Below are 15030 nucleotides of genomic sequence, written 5' to 3'. Positions count from 1 at the left end.
GGGCACCGTGTGGTAAAGGGACAGGAACTGTGGAGAGTCGGTCGAGGAAATGGTTGGTATCTTTTATATAGGAGGATAGGTTCCGGGTAATAGGTTGAAGGTGTTGGTCTATGAGAGCAGAGATTCTCTCAGTTGGGGCACAGTAACCAGCCACAATGGGGCGTCCTGGGTGGTTGGGTTTATGGACTTAAAGGAAGCATGTAGAAGGTGGGAGTGCGGGGAATGGTAGGGGTAAGTAGAGAGATGAACTCTGGGGAGAGGTTCTGAGATGGGCCTAAGGATTTGAGTAGTGACTGGAGATGCTGCTGGATTACTGGAATGGGATCACTGTGGCATGGTTTGTAGGCAGGAGTCCTTCTGCCACGTAATCCTTGGGGTTCGAAACAGCGGTGGTGGAGCCTTTGTCTGCAGGTAGGATTATAAGGTCGGGATCAGTTTCTAGATGGTGGACTGCGGTCACAGCCTGTGCCATATGGATCCTTACCACCAACACCAGCTTTTCTGAATTGCGCTGGTGGGAACTTTCCGTGCAATACATCCTACGTTCCCGTAACCCTCCTGGCATCAACCTTCGTTAGTCACTGTCCTCACCCATCCAGCCCCCTCCCTGTTCCCATTCCAGCACTACACAGCCATCATTTCACCACCACACCCAGTCTTTTAATTTCTTTTTATTTCTCTCCTTTCCGTTACTTAACCCCTCCCCCCTCCACACCTTCTCTCCTGCCCTCCATATTAACTGCAACACTTCACTGTCTGCCACTCCCACCATACTATCCCTCCCCCTCCGTGCCCCAGCCTCCTCCTTACCCCCACCCAGTCGCCACTCCCATCATGCACTGGTGATGCTGCTCACAGTGTAGTTTCAGTTCTCTGAGACTGCAGACATGTGTGCAAGCTGTGTGTGTGTGTGTGTGTGTGTGTGTGTGTGTGTGTCTACTGCCGACAAAGGCCTTAATGTCTGAAAGCTGTAATTGTGTCAATCTTTTTGTTGTGCCTATCGCGACTTGGCATCTCTACTATATGGTGGACAATAATGTATGTTACTTATTAATCTAACTTGTGAAATGATTTTGTTTGTATGGCTTTTTAAAGTAATTGTGATGCGTGTGTGTAGGTCAAATGCATCAACTGGAATACCTGAATTTCTTTTGTACAGTTTATCGCCAACTGAAATTCATCCTAAATAGATGAGAATGAGCCGCCCCAGCTTGGTTCATACATGCTCCTTTTCTTTGGAGATGATCAATTTGTAGAATGTCTTAACTGCAACCACAGAATAAAACATCAAAAATATACAGACCTTTGTATTGGACACTCTTGTTTAAAGGCAAATGGCTGCACTGTGGGTGTATTGGAAAACTTTGTGCAAGGTATGCAAAACAAAACATGAAAACAAATTTACCGGCACTATTGGGACTTTGTTAAAAAGATCCCACCTGAAATAGTGTGTTGATTTACTACTGTGGCTAAGGTGCAAGTTAAAAAAATCAGTTGGATAACAAATAAGGCTAAAGACCTAGCTTTATCAGGACAGTGCATATGTCGGTTGGTTGATTTGAGGGAGGGGACCAAATAAGCATATGTGTTCTCAAAGTGCTTTGGTGATGACAAACTGAAGTGTTTCAAGTGTGAATTAATGGAACATTTACACTGTTTGTCAGGGAGCATATAATAGGTAGGTTAAGGAGGAAAGGAAGTACTAGGGTGGAATTCAAATGAGTAGCAAATCCATTTGTGCAGGTGTTATTGAAAAAGACAGTGTTAATTGTCGAAGTTATGTCAAGAATTATACTACACACACACACACACACACACACCTTAGGCAAGCTTTCAGCCAGTGGCTTTTTCTTCTGGCAGTAGGGTTGAAAAGGAAGGAAGAAGGGAAAGGACTGGGGAGGTTTTGGAAAAGGGATAGATTTTGGATAAGTCACCCAGAACCACAGTCAGGGGAGACTTACCGGACAGGATGAGAAGGAAAGACTGATTGTTGGGGGAACCTTGGCATTCAAGGCAAACGTATTTGTTCAGGTGCAGACTCTTTACAGCAAAACACCACCATTGTCACCTTAGTCATCACTAGATGTTAATACCCCTCCAGCCTAGTTCAAAAGCAGATGTCCCTGGCAATCACATCACATCCTCGTACTGCTGATCCCTCCAAAAGACAACTTTGGAGCAATCCATTCTGTCCGAGATTTTGCTCACCACACCTAGAATAGCTTTCCATCACCCTCTCAATCTCCATAATATCCTTATCAGACCCTGTGCTGCTCCTGCACCCATCTCCCACCCTATGGCTTCTTTCCTTGTGACTGCCTCCTCTGCAAGACTTGGGCTATGGACCATCCTTCCACCACCTATACCAGCCATGTAACTGGCAAAACATATACCATCAAAGGGAGAGCCACTTGTGAAACCTTACATTATATACCAGCTGTTACATAAACACTGTTTGCTCTTTTACATCAGCATCACCGAGTTATCAGTTACAATGAATGGGCATAGAAAGAGGGTGTATACTGGCAACACACAATATCCTGCAGAGAATGCTCTACAACATGACAGTCAGACCTCGGTGCTTGTTTCACCACATGCCCCATCTGGCTTCCTCCCCAGACACTAGTTTCTCAGGACTGTGCAGGTGGGAACTAGCGCTACAGCGTGTCCTTGGTTCTCGCCACCTACCTACTGGCCTTAATTTACATTAATTTCTTCATGGTAACGACTACTTTCTTCACTCCATTTTAGTTTTCTACATCTTTCATTTTCTGCCAGTCCCCAACAGTCTGTCTTTCCTTCTCTAACCGTCCACTGAGTGTCCCCTGACCTGTGGTTCTGGGTGACTTTCGTAAAGCCTACTCCTTTTCCTAAACCTCTCAAGTTGTAGTGGTTAATAAAAAAGAAAAAAGGGGAAGAAAAGAAAAAGGTTGAAAATGTGAGAAAAAATGGTGAAAAAAAGGGGGTTTTAATATCGTAAATGACCGTGAAAAAAAAAAAAAAAAAAAAAAAAAAAAAAGGGAAAGAATGAGAAGCAAATCGGACTTCGTATTACAGAAAAGCTATTGTTGGGGTGGTCCTTGTGGCATTTTTGAGCAAAAGTTAAACCAATTTCCACTACAAAAAGTATTGAAAAAGAACAGAGAATAACAAAATGTAACTGACAGGGGGAAATGACGTAGATAAGAGTTCATCCTTTACCAGGTAAACTTGTCTTCTTTCGTGCGGCGTCCAGGTCTTCCGAATTTCTTAACAACTTCCACAATATGTCTACACATTAAAATCAGATCAAGACTAGCTAATAAGTTTTTGTTTTACGTCTTCATCAGATCACGTCTGCCTTCAGCTTCGGCTATCAAGAGACAATTAAGAAACGAATAGAAAACAAAAAAAGAGTTACAATTTTAGTAGTTTCTCTGCCGTCGAGCGCTCATACCGCTGCGACGGGATATTTTTTATCTGAGGGAACGAGTGTAGCGCGGCGAAATTCAAAGTCCCGCTACAAAGTCCTTTTCCTTCACCCCTCTTCCTTCCCTTTCAACCCTTCTACCAGAAAGGCTCCAATCTATCTACCCAATTACATTATATTTATATATAAAATTGATACCCTCAATTGGAACTTAAGAAAAAGGTACATAGTTGGCATCAAGGTACACGAAGTGATTGTCATAATAATTGCAAAATTTCTGACACCAAAACAGCAGTTGTTCATGTTATTGTTTCGACACTCCAATTAATTGTAAAAATCTTTTGTAGGCAATATCTGTTGGCTGTGGCCCAGACTCGGGAGGCAACACGGGATATGTGTACAACAATACATCAAGATTCGGATCAAGTACCGCAGACAGAAATGTTAATTATCGTTTAAATGGCAATGCAAATGATGCAGTAATGAAAAATGTACAAAGTAGTGGAACTGGTGCAAGTCATGTTACTTTGAACTGTGCAAGAAATTCATCATTTTCCAATTCTGCTACAAACTTCAACAGCTTGCTGACACAATCTTCAGCAATAGAAAATGCAAACTATTTAAATACTGACAATCGTGCATCTAATTTCCATCCATTCCAGTATGGAAATGCATCTCTAACATTGCATCAAATGATTCCACCTCCACCACTGGATGGAACAACGTATCCTCCGGAATTTTGCACTGAATTGTTAAAAGCAAGGGCAAATCTTGGTTATCTTACCACATCGGGACCTGTCGGACCAGATGGGCTACCAGTATTTGATGTACCTGGATTATTTGGAATTCCTTCACATGTTTACGGTTTTCGATCAGTTAGGTGAGTTTTGTGTGTAATATAGCTACACAGAACCTTTGCAAGAAATACATATATATATATATATATATATATATATATATATATATATATATTATTATTATTATTATTATTATTATTAATTTTTTTCACATATCCATCCGCACATACACAGACACAAGCAGACATTTGTAAAGGCAAAGAGTTTGGGCAGAGATGTCAGTCGAGGCGGAAGTACAGAGGCAAAGATGTTGTCGAAAGACAGGTGAGGTATGAGCGGCGGCAAATTGAAATAGCGGAGATTGAGGCCTGGCGGATAATGAGAAGAGAGGATATACTGAACTTGCTCTTCAGTATATCCTCTCTTCTCGTTAGCCGCCAGGCCTCCATCTCCGCTAATTTCAATTTGCCGCTGCTCATACCTCACCTGTCTTTCAACAACATCTTTGCCTCTGTACTTCCGCCTCGACTGACATCTCTGCCCAAACTCTTTGCCTTTACAAATGTCTGCTTGTGTCTGTGTATGTGCGGATGGATATGTGAAAAAAAAAAGATAGATAGATAGATAGATAAATAGATGTTTGTTTGTTAAGAAATAATAACATTAATTTTTAGGCGAAGTGGACCCTCAAGCGAGCTTCATCTGCGCTTAGAAGAGTGCTATGATCAGTTTAAGAGCTTGGAAAAGGAACGAAAGAAAACAGAAGCAGATTTAGCACGGCACAACCCAGGGAAAAAAGTATCTTCAGCTAATAATATACCTGTACCTCGATTACCACCAACACCTTCAAGAGTTGATCGACTAATAATTGATCAGCTTCGTGAACATGCAAGGGTATAGCATATATTTATTAGAATTTATAATAATTAATATTTGTACAGTGTTTATATTCACTGCAAGGCGCACTGTGGGCGTGGTTGGTAGTAATGCCTGCAAGTGTAAAAAAAGGAATAAATGAAGGGAAGATATTTGCAGTGGTACACAGAAAACATATACAGTGTTAGTCAAAAAGAACATTACAGCTTTGGAATGATGTCGAAATTTATTGAGATAACTTACAGAATCGGTAGATGTCATTTCATACCAAGTTCGATTCACACAGTGCATCAGTACGCCACATGGATCACCAGGGTAGTGCACAGTTAAAATGGCTACTTTCACTGGTGTGGAGTGTGCTCCCTGTGTATTTTTATTTCATGAAACAAGCTCTGCAGCAAATGTTTGGCATAAATTTTGCACCGAATATGCTAAAGAACCTCCAGAGCAGGCCTTGAATTTACTCCGAGCACAATAATTTGTCAAGACGGGTTGTACACTGTGATATGATAAATCACCAGGTCGCCCAGGATGTGGTGATGATTAAGGCTAACGCGTTAGAGAGAGCTTTGCCCACACTCCACAAAAATCAACGCGATGTGCATCTCGTGAGACTGGAATTCCACAAAAGACTGTTTGGTAAGTACTGCGATTGCTTCCGAGTCGATTGGTTGGGTGTGAACGGCTAATCACACGACCACCTCACTCCCCAGACTTGACACCACTGGATTTCTTTCTCTGGGGTTTCATTAAAGACCATGTGTATGTTCCTCCCCCAACCAAACGATTTAGCCAACCTGACCAATTTGCTGCAACAAGTGAGTGAAGAAATTGATTACCCTTGGGATGTTTGCCGAAGTAGTCACATCGAACCAAAATGAGACTTGACACTTTTATGTGAAACTTGAAGTTGTTTGCTACAAAATGACACATGTTCCGATTTTGAAAGTTATCTCAATAAATTTCTATATCATTCCAAAGTTGTACAGTCATTTTTCACTCACTCTGTATACTGGATCATTATCTTTTGAGGTAAGTGTATTTTATTTAGATGCTTCAATGTGAAAAGTTAAAAATCATATGCACATACACAATATTTGCTTTTTAGTATTCTCAGCCAAATTTGGAGTTTGGTATTACTGTGAATATAGTACTTTTTCTCTGCTCAAATTATGATTTGTTTTCCACAACATGACTCATAAGTGAGATTGTTTTCCACCAGAATAGAATTTGTATTGAAATATGGCTGTGATTCAAGAGACCTCTTACCATAAATTACAGTTGTTTCAAAGGATGTTTGTTTGTTTTCAACATATTATGCATGTTGCTCCATAGAGGTAGTGTATTTAAATTGTGCAAATTTGTATAATTCTAACAATATTGTGGAACTATGGCTCTGCCTTGATGCAGAACACTTTTACTGTACCTTCATGTTTTCACGGCACAAAGACTGTTCCATAAAATTTTGGACATGCAGCCGCATAAATTCAGCTTCTTCTTCTTCTTCTTCTTCTGATATTTCATCTGAATACCATCCAGCCATCTTCAGAGTGAGGCAAGGTAACTAATGCTCAAGTACTTTGGCTGCATACACAGTGGTTTACTGCTTGAGCATTAGTCACCTTAGCTCACTCTGAAGATGGCTGGACAGTATTCAGCTAAAGTATTGGAAGATGAAGCTGAATTTATGCGGCTGCATGTGCGAAATTTTATGGAACTTTTATTGTAATTTTTTTTCTCACAAACTAGTTTTATCTGCAATATCACCATCATTAGTGGGTTTCAGCGACAATATTGCCATCATCAGTGGGTTTTTCTTTATTCTAAAACATGTAAAATTAGCATAGTTATAAACATTACAAAACATTATTACATGTGTACTGTTTGGTCCCAAATATTGTATTCTGTGAATAGCTTTATAATACCGTTTTTACGTGCAAGTCGTAGTGTGGGTTCTTCGTTTCTTGCAATTATTTCCAGCATATTCTCTGTCTTTTTGTTGTCATTTCTCTGGCATACAGCATATCATCTGCAACTATATGTGTGGCTGTTATTAACAAATATGAAAAAGTGAAATTACGTTCATCAGCTTTATACTATTGGGAATTGTGGTCATGTTGCAGATATAGTTTTGGTCTGCACTAGGTTGTTACATAATTCGATATCTATTGATGTTCATTGGTCAGCTTACAGTTACTTTCAAACACAGAAAAAAATAACTTTTACACTCAGATCTGAATTCAAAACATTATCAGTTCATTGGTCAGCTTACAGTTACTTTCAAAAACAGAAAAAAATAACTTTTACACTCAGATCTTAATTCAAAACATTATCATCTCACTTTTCACGGATGTCATGAGAATGTATTGCGTGATGCCAGAAGGTTTTGAAAATTATAGCTGAAGTTCTGATGACTTCTGTTTCTTATTTATGTCTCTGTGTGCGCTGGGGGAGTTATTGTGTTTGTGGGTGGTAGCTTTGTCACATCTGTTCGAGAACCTCTTAGTGCCATGTCTTCATTTCCAAAGTCTGGTTACTCTCTAAGATTTTTTTTAAAACATTGAATGACATTTGATGGGTTGTACTAAACATTGTGTTGGAAAATGCCTTTATGAGCAAAATGTCACTATGATGAATGCAAAATAAAGGGATATTTCAGTCCCACCAATGACAGCCAGTGCAGCACAGTGTTACTGTTCAGAAATGTTGTGGTCCTTGTGGATCCTATTAAAACTAAAGCAATATTCTAAGTGTGATAGTTTGCTTTCCCGATCTCATAATAATAACTATTCGTCCTTGAAATCTTTATTTTATTTGGTGTTACATAATCCAATCTATTGTTAACATTTAAATGCAAACATATTTACCTTCTCATCCTGTCCGCATTCAATAGTGAAATATCTCTAACCATCGTCATTTAATACTCGGTAACACCTTCAATTAGTGAGGACGTTGTAGAACTAACTGTCTTTACTGCCAGAAGCAGTTGGTATATTCACAGCCTCTTTGTCTTGTTCCATTGTTCTCCACAATGATAGTTCCATCTTATTTTCCAGTATAACTGTTCATACTTTGCAGAGTGCCAACATTAAATTTAAATGCTGCTGAAAAACCTTGAGTTTCTCAATGGTATAAAGCATCTTCTCCTTTGGATATCACTACATTACTGCCTCTTAGGCTGAGCCACTTGTGATAAGGGAAACAGAAGATTAAAAAACTCGGGACATAATCATATAAAATTAATTGTTGGTAAGGCGGGTACCAGGTTGAGATTCATTGGGAGAGTGCTTAGAAAATGTAGTCCATCAACAAAGGAGATGGCTTACAAAACACTCGTTCGACCTATACTTGAGTATTGCTCATCAGTGTGGGATCCGTACCAGATCGGTTTGACGGAGGAGATAGAGAAGATCCAAAGAAGAGCGGCGCGTTTTGTCACAGGGTTATTTGGTAACCGTGATAGCGTTACGGAGATGTTTAATAAACTCAAGTGGCAGACTCTGCAAGAGAGGCGCTCTGCATCGCGGTGTAGCTTGCTCGCCAGGTTTCGAGAGGGTGCATTACTGGATGAGGTATCGAATATATTGCTTCCCCCTACTTATACCTCCCGAGGAGATCACGAATGTAAAATTAGAGAGACTCGAGCGCGCACGGAGGCTTTCAGACACTCGTTCTTCCCGCGAACCATACGCGACTGGAACAGGAAAGGGAGGTAATGACAGTGGCACGTAAAGTGCCCTCCGCCACACACCGTTGGGTGGCTTGCGGAGTATAAATGTAGATGTAGATGTAGATGCAGAATTCCTCACTAAAATATAAATTGAATGAAAACCCATTCATAATGGAGATTTGGCTGTGCAATATGCTAATGTTTGACTTGGCCTGTATTACTATTCTTATGCTTTGGCTTGAATGTATCAAATTTCATTTTGGATGGACTCTACCTTTATTTCAGCAATAATTCAAAACGTGTACTAGAAAGGGAAAGAGTGGGTTAGCAATCGCATATCGCATATTTTCAAAATAATAGAGGAATTTTATCGCATTCAATGGAGAGACTATTTTGTGCGTTCATGATTGATCCTATTTCAGCTGTATGTTTTGATGCATATAGACCGATTTTTGTACTTGCAAGGAGTCATGTAATCATTGATTCCTTAGTTAATACACAGGATACATGGACTGATAAAATGTTATTAAAAATGTTACTACCTATTCGTGATACGACAGCAGTCGCACTTTAAGGAATATTGCAATAATTATTTTCTCTTGTTGTGTAATATTTATTTTGTCAGTCATTGCAAGCTGTGTTACCTCACATTAGCTTCACGTGGTGTTTCCTAACTCGACAAGTATGATCTTTAGAGCACCAGAAAGGGATAATGAATGATCCTTATCCAAGGGAAACAAACTTTCTACAAGAATATGTTCTAATATTACTTTTGTGTCTATTGTGTAATAACTATTTCTAGGCATGCAGATGACATAAGTTTTCTGTAGGTTATGTGAAGTTTTATATTTTTAGTCTTCAGTTTTTTAGTGAAAAAGAACAGTTTTGTTGTGATATTTCTATGTAAATAATGTTTAACTTGAATTAACTGGTGGAATGTTGGTGTTTTTTTGAATCTAGCTAACATTTTTCTACATAATATTAGAGCATATTTTTCTAGGAAAGAAAACGTTCTCTTAAGCAGGTCTGCTTGTTCAGAATGGGTGACAGCAAAACCATGCCTAGGTATAAAATTTTTGTTAATCTATCTGATGTTTAGGCTGTCTTTCCAAAAGTATTTAGTGACCTGCCAAGCATAGAGTTAAGAAGGTTTTCAAGTTACCTGTGTTTTTTACCTGATATTCTCCCTTTATACACACTCGCCTGATCAAAAGTATCCGGACACCCCATATCACATGGAATTGACCCCTAGCTGTCAGAAGAGGCAGATCAGCTAGTGTAACAGGAGTCAGGGGCTATTGTGTTGTCAGTAGAAAAGCAGTAAGAGCAAAATGGATCAGTTAGGAGAGCTCAGTGACTTCAAACGTGAGCTAGTCTTCTCAGTGGAGGGACAAATCCATTAGGGACCTTTCAACCCTTCCAAAGCAGTCCAAGTTTGACTGTTGGTGATGTGAAATTGAAGTGGAAACATAAAGGAGTAACCACAACTAAACCAAGAATAGGCACACATTATTTACTGACAGACAAGGATTGTTGAGGATTGGGCAGAGTGGTTCTAAGAAATCACATGGAATCAGTGAAATCTCTCACTCTCAAGTTCTGAAGTACTACCAAAAGTCCAGCTAGCACAATGACGGTGTGTATGGACTTCAAAAGAATGAGGTACAATGTTTGAGTAGCTCCTCATAAGCCACACATTTCGGTAACCGATTCTAAGTGATGCTTGAGGTATTTGTAAGAGTGATGTGTCAGGACTGTGGATTACTGGAATCAGTGGTTTGGTGTGATGTATCACAATATGTTCTGTGGCAATGCAATGCAATGGTTTGAGGTTGGCAAATGCCTGGAGAAATTCATATGTCATCATGTGCAGTGCCAGCAGTGAAGTATGGAGGAGGTGGTGTTAGGGTATGAGGGTGTTTTTTATGGTTAGTGCGTGGCCTTATTGTGCATAATAAAAAACTGGATGCAGAAGAATATTGCACTGCATACAGCAGAGGAAAGTTTTGAAGATCATTATTATATCAGCGTGACAGTGCAACCTGTTGTGAAGCAGAATCTAGGAGGCAGTGGATTGTGGACAGCAACGTTACTGTAATGGTCTGCCATGCCCAGAGTACTGCCCAAAACCCAATTGAACATCTTTGGGATGAGTTGGGACAACGACTTCTCTCAATAGCCTAGTGTCCAACATAGTTGCCTTCTCTGGATTTGGCTCCAAGGGGAGAATGGGCTGCCATTCCTCCACAGACATTCAGGCACCTCATTGAAAGTGTCCTCGGCAGAGTTCAAGCCATCATAAAGTCACAGGGTGGACACACCCGTGTAAATGCCCATTAATAGGTGTCCGGGTACTTTGTTTCAGATAGTGTAATTGCCCAAGTACATACACATGTTCTTTGTTACTTTTTGTCTATTAGTTTCCATTTGATAGCATTGTTAATGTTTTGGTATAGTTAGTAATGCTGCCCATGACTTCCATTTCATTAGGTAATAACACTCATTGCAAAAATGGAACGTCTTCGTGGTGAAGCTGTTCACTCAAATATTCATGCATCAATGGAGGCATGGCTTGAAGCAATAAAGAAAGTACAGTCACGCCGTCGAGATGAAATAATTAATTCTACAAACCGCCATCACAGTTTTGTAGCAGGGATTCCCACTCCACGAATTCAAGAAGACAAAGGTATATTTTATATTCTTTTAATTAGAGTATGCTTCTGGAAAATTTGATGAATGTTCTCAGGTAATAAAGGAAACAAGGTTTACAAATAAAATACCTTTACTGACCTTCAAAGTAATCACCATTAGCTTCAACTCTCCCCTGACATCAGGTGTAAAGCTGTTGGAAACTGTCAGTAAACACTTATTGTGGAATCGCTCAAAGCACCGTAGTCGTGCACTGTGTTGGATATATACACCACCACAGGAAATGAAACCTGGTGGTACCATCGTGATCCAGAGACCAAGCGACAGTCAATGGCATGATTGTCTTCTCTGCCTCCCGTAGGTAGAAATTTATTACGGGTCATGATCTCACTTGTGAAAAAGGTGATTAACATATCTTAACATGTCTTAGTCTGGGATGTTGTCAGCTGGCTTGAGGATGGCGAGTAAGACAATGAACACCATGCCACTGACTGTCGCTTAGTCTCTTGAGTCATGCAGCAGGTTGCATCTTCTGTAATGCTACTACATAAAGTAATCCTCTAACCATGAACATATTGCTTCTGTTTCTTGAATGACAGCAGCTGAGTCAGAACTCAATTTATTTCTGATCTTTACCAAAGTTTACCCATTTCATCCTTTCAGCAAACTATGGATAGGTGCAAGAATAAGATCGGAATATCAATGTTGTGTTTGTGCCTGTCTAAAACCTGCTGTAGGTGATTTTTAATCTGCAGAACCTTGTTTGTCGTTAAGATGTTGAGAGAGAATTTTTTAGGAATATGCATTGTTCATCGCCTGAAGTGGCCAGTATGGTAATCGTTTACATCATCCAGTTGGATAATTACAAGAAAAAATTTTTCTCTTGGGGGAAAAAAGGATAAAAATTATCCAGAGAGCATAAGTACAGCTTATACCATACTAAAACAAATTCCACAGTTACCTCATCCACTCCTTCTTTATCTTAACATTGGTGAAATAATCATCATTGCCAGGGAGAAACTACTGTCAAAGTATCCTGAATATACTAATTGGAAATAGCAACTGGATATCTGTATTGAGAGAAGTGAGTGGGAAAATTGTATTCTTGTTTCAAACAATGGAAAATCCAGGATGGAATATGAAAATATTATTAAAAGGATAGTTACTACTCGCCATATTGTGGAGATGCTGAGTCGCAGATGGGCACAACAAAAAGACTGTCAAAAAGTAAGCTTTCAGCCAAGGCCTTCTTCAGAAATAGACAATGTACTCACATGCATGTTCTCTCACACACACGTCCTCAGTCTCCAGTTGCTGAGGCCAGACTGCGAGCAGGAGTGCATGATGAGAGAAGTAGCTGGGTAGTGGGGGTAAGGGGGAGGTTGGGGTGAGGAGGGGGAGGGATAGCAGGGTAGTAGTGGAGGACGGTAAAGTGCTGCTTGTGGGAGCATGCAGGGACAAGGTGAAGAAACGGTAGGGCAATTAGGTGCAGTTGGGAGGTTAGATGGTGGACGGGGGATGTTAGCAAAAAAGAAGAGAAGTAAAAAGACTGTGGGTCTGTTGGTAGAAAGAGAGCTGTGTTGTGCCGGAATGGGAACAGGGAAGGGGCTAGATGTGTAAGGACAATGACTAACGAAGGATGAGGGGTACAGAAACGTAGGATACACTGCAGGGAGAGTTCCAGCCTGTGCAATTCAGAAAAGCTGGTGTTGGTGGAAACAAACCATGTAGCATAGGCAGTGAAGCAGCCCTTGAAATGAAGAATGTCCTATTGGGCAGCATGCTCAGCAACTAGGTGGTCCAGCTGTTTCTTGGCCACAGTTTGGTGGTGGCCATTCATGATGGCAAATAGCTTGTTGGTAGTCATGCTAATGTCAAATGCAGCACAGTGGTTGCAGTTTAGCTTGTAGATCATGTGGCTGGTTTCACAGGTAGCCCTGCATTTAGTGGGATAGATGATGCTTGTAAGCAGACTGAAGTAGGTGGTGGTGGGATGATGTATGGGACAGGTCTTGCATCTAGGTCTGTTACAGGGCTGAGCCATGAGGCTAGGGGTAGGGGGCAGTGGTTGTATAAGGATGAAGAGGGATATTGTGTAAGTTCAGTGGGCAGCTGAATACACTGTGTGAGGGGTGGGAAGGATTGTGGGTAGAACATTCCTCATTTCAGGGCACGGTGAGAAGTAGTCAAAACTCTGGATGAGAATATGATTCAGTTGCTCCAGTCCTGGATGGTAGTGAGTCATGTGGGACATGCTCCTCTGTGGCCGGATGGAGGGACTTTGGGAGGTGGGGGGTGACTGGAGAGAGAAGGTATGGTAGGAGATTTGGGAGGGTAATTACGGTCTCTGAAGGCCTACGTGAGACGCTTGGTATATGTCAAGAGGGGCCTCTTTGTCACTACAAATGCGACGGCCCTGGGAGGCTAGGCTTGGTATGGAATGGCTGACAGCTGTCAAAGTGGAGGTATTGCTGGTGGTTGGTAGGTTTGATATGTACAGATGTAGCCATCTTTGAGGCAAAGATCAACATTGAGGAAGATAGCTTGTTGGGTTGGGTAGGACCAGATGAAGTGGCTTGTTGGATTAAGTAGGACCAGGTGAAGTATGTGGGGAAGAAGGTGTTGAGGTTCTGGAGGAATGTGGATAGCGTGCCTTCACCCTCAATCCAGGTCACGAAGATGTCATCAGTGAATCTGAACCAGGTGAGGGGTTTGGGATTCTGGGTGTTTAAGAAGGATTCTTGTAGATGGCTCATGAATAGGTTAGCATAGGGTGGTACCATGCAGGTACCCATAGTCACCCTGTATTTGTTTGTAGGTGATGTCTTCAAAGGAGAAGTAATTGTGGGTGAGGATATAGTTGGTCATTGGGACTAGGAATGATGTTATAAGTTTGGACTCCATTGGGCCTTGGGCAAGGTAGTGTTCAATGGCAGTAAGGCCATGGGCATTAGGGATGTTAGTGTGAAGGGAGGTGACGTCAGTCAGTAGTGACTAGTAGGGCACCATGTGGTAAAGGAACATGATCTGTGGAGAGTTAGTAGAGGAAATGGCTTGTATCTTTCATGTTGGAGGATAGGCCATGGATAATAGGCTGAAGGTGTTGGTGTACAAGGACAGAGATTCTCTCATTTGCGGGGGGGGGGGGGGGGGGGGGGGGGCACAGTAACTGGCCACAGTGGGGCGTCCTGGGAGGTTGGGTTTATGAGCTTAGGAAGCATGTAGAAGGTAGGAGCTCGGGGTTGGTGGGGGTGAGGACAGAGATGGACTCTAGGGCAAGGTTCGGGGATGGGCCCAAGGATTTGAGGAGATCCTGCTGGATTTCTGGAATGGGGTTACTGCGGCAGGGTTTGTAGGTAGATGAATCTGACAGCTGGTGGAGTTCTGCCATGTAATCCTTGCGGTTCAGAAAAACATTGGTTGGGCCTTTGTCAGCAGCAAGATTATCAGGTTTTAGGTGGTGGATTCTGGGTTTTATGCATTGTTATCCTCCACCACAGATCCGTAGTCCTTCCATCTGCGTCAATACAGAAAAATTCCTTCATCACTAACCAGGACCCAGTGCCACATACCATTGCTGTGTTGTTGCTTGGCACATGGAATCCTTTCAAATGGGCTTACCATCTCCA

At 41.3% G+C, this 15030-nt stretch overlaps 1 protein-coding gene across 1 annotated transcript in view; it reads left to right on the top strand.

Annotated features, from left to right (window-relative positions):
• LOC126484568 (uncharacterized) overlaps positions 1–15030 on the top strand; it is a 246590-nt gene that overhangs the window by 217392 nt on the left and 14168 nt on the right. Inside the window, exons 9-11 of the mRNA XM_050108132.1 lie at positions 3757–4289; positions 4881–5100; positions 11243–11438. Of these exons, the coding sequence (XP_049964089.1) occupies positions 3757–4289; positions 4881–5100; positions 11243–11438 (949 nt within the window). The remainder of the gene's footprint in view (positions 1–3756; positions 4290–4880; positions 5101–11242; positions 11439–15030) is intronic.

This window comes from Schistocerca serialis, chromosome 1, assembly GCF_023864345.2.
Source record: "Schistocerca serialis cubense isolate TAMUIC-IGC-003099 chromosome 1, iqSchSeri2.2, whole genome shotgun sequence".
Taxonomy (NCBI): domain Eukaryota; kingdom Metazoa; phylum Arthropoda; class Insecta; order Orthoptera; family Acrididae; genus Schistocerca; species Schistocerca serialis.
This window is presented reverse-complemented; position numbering and strand designations above follow the sequence as displayed.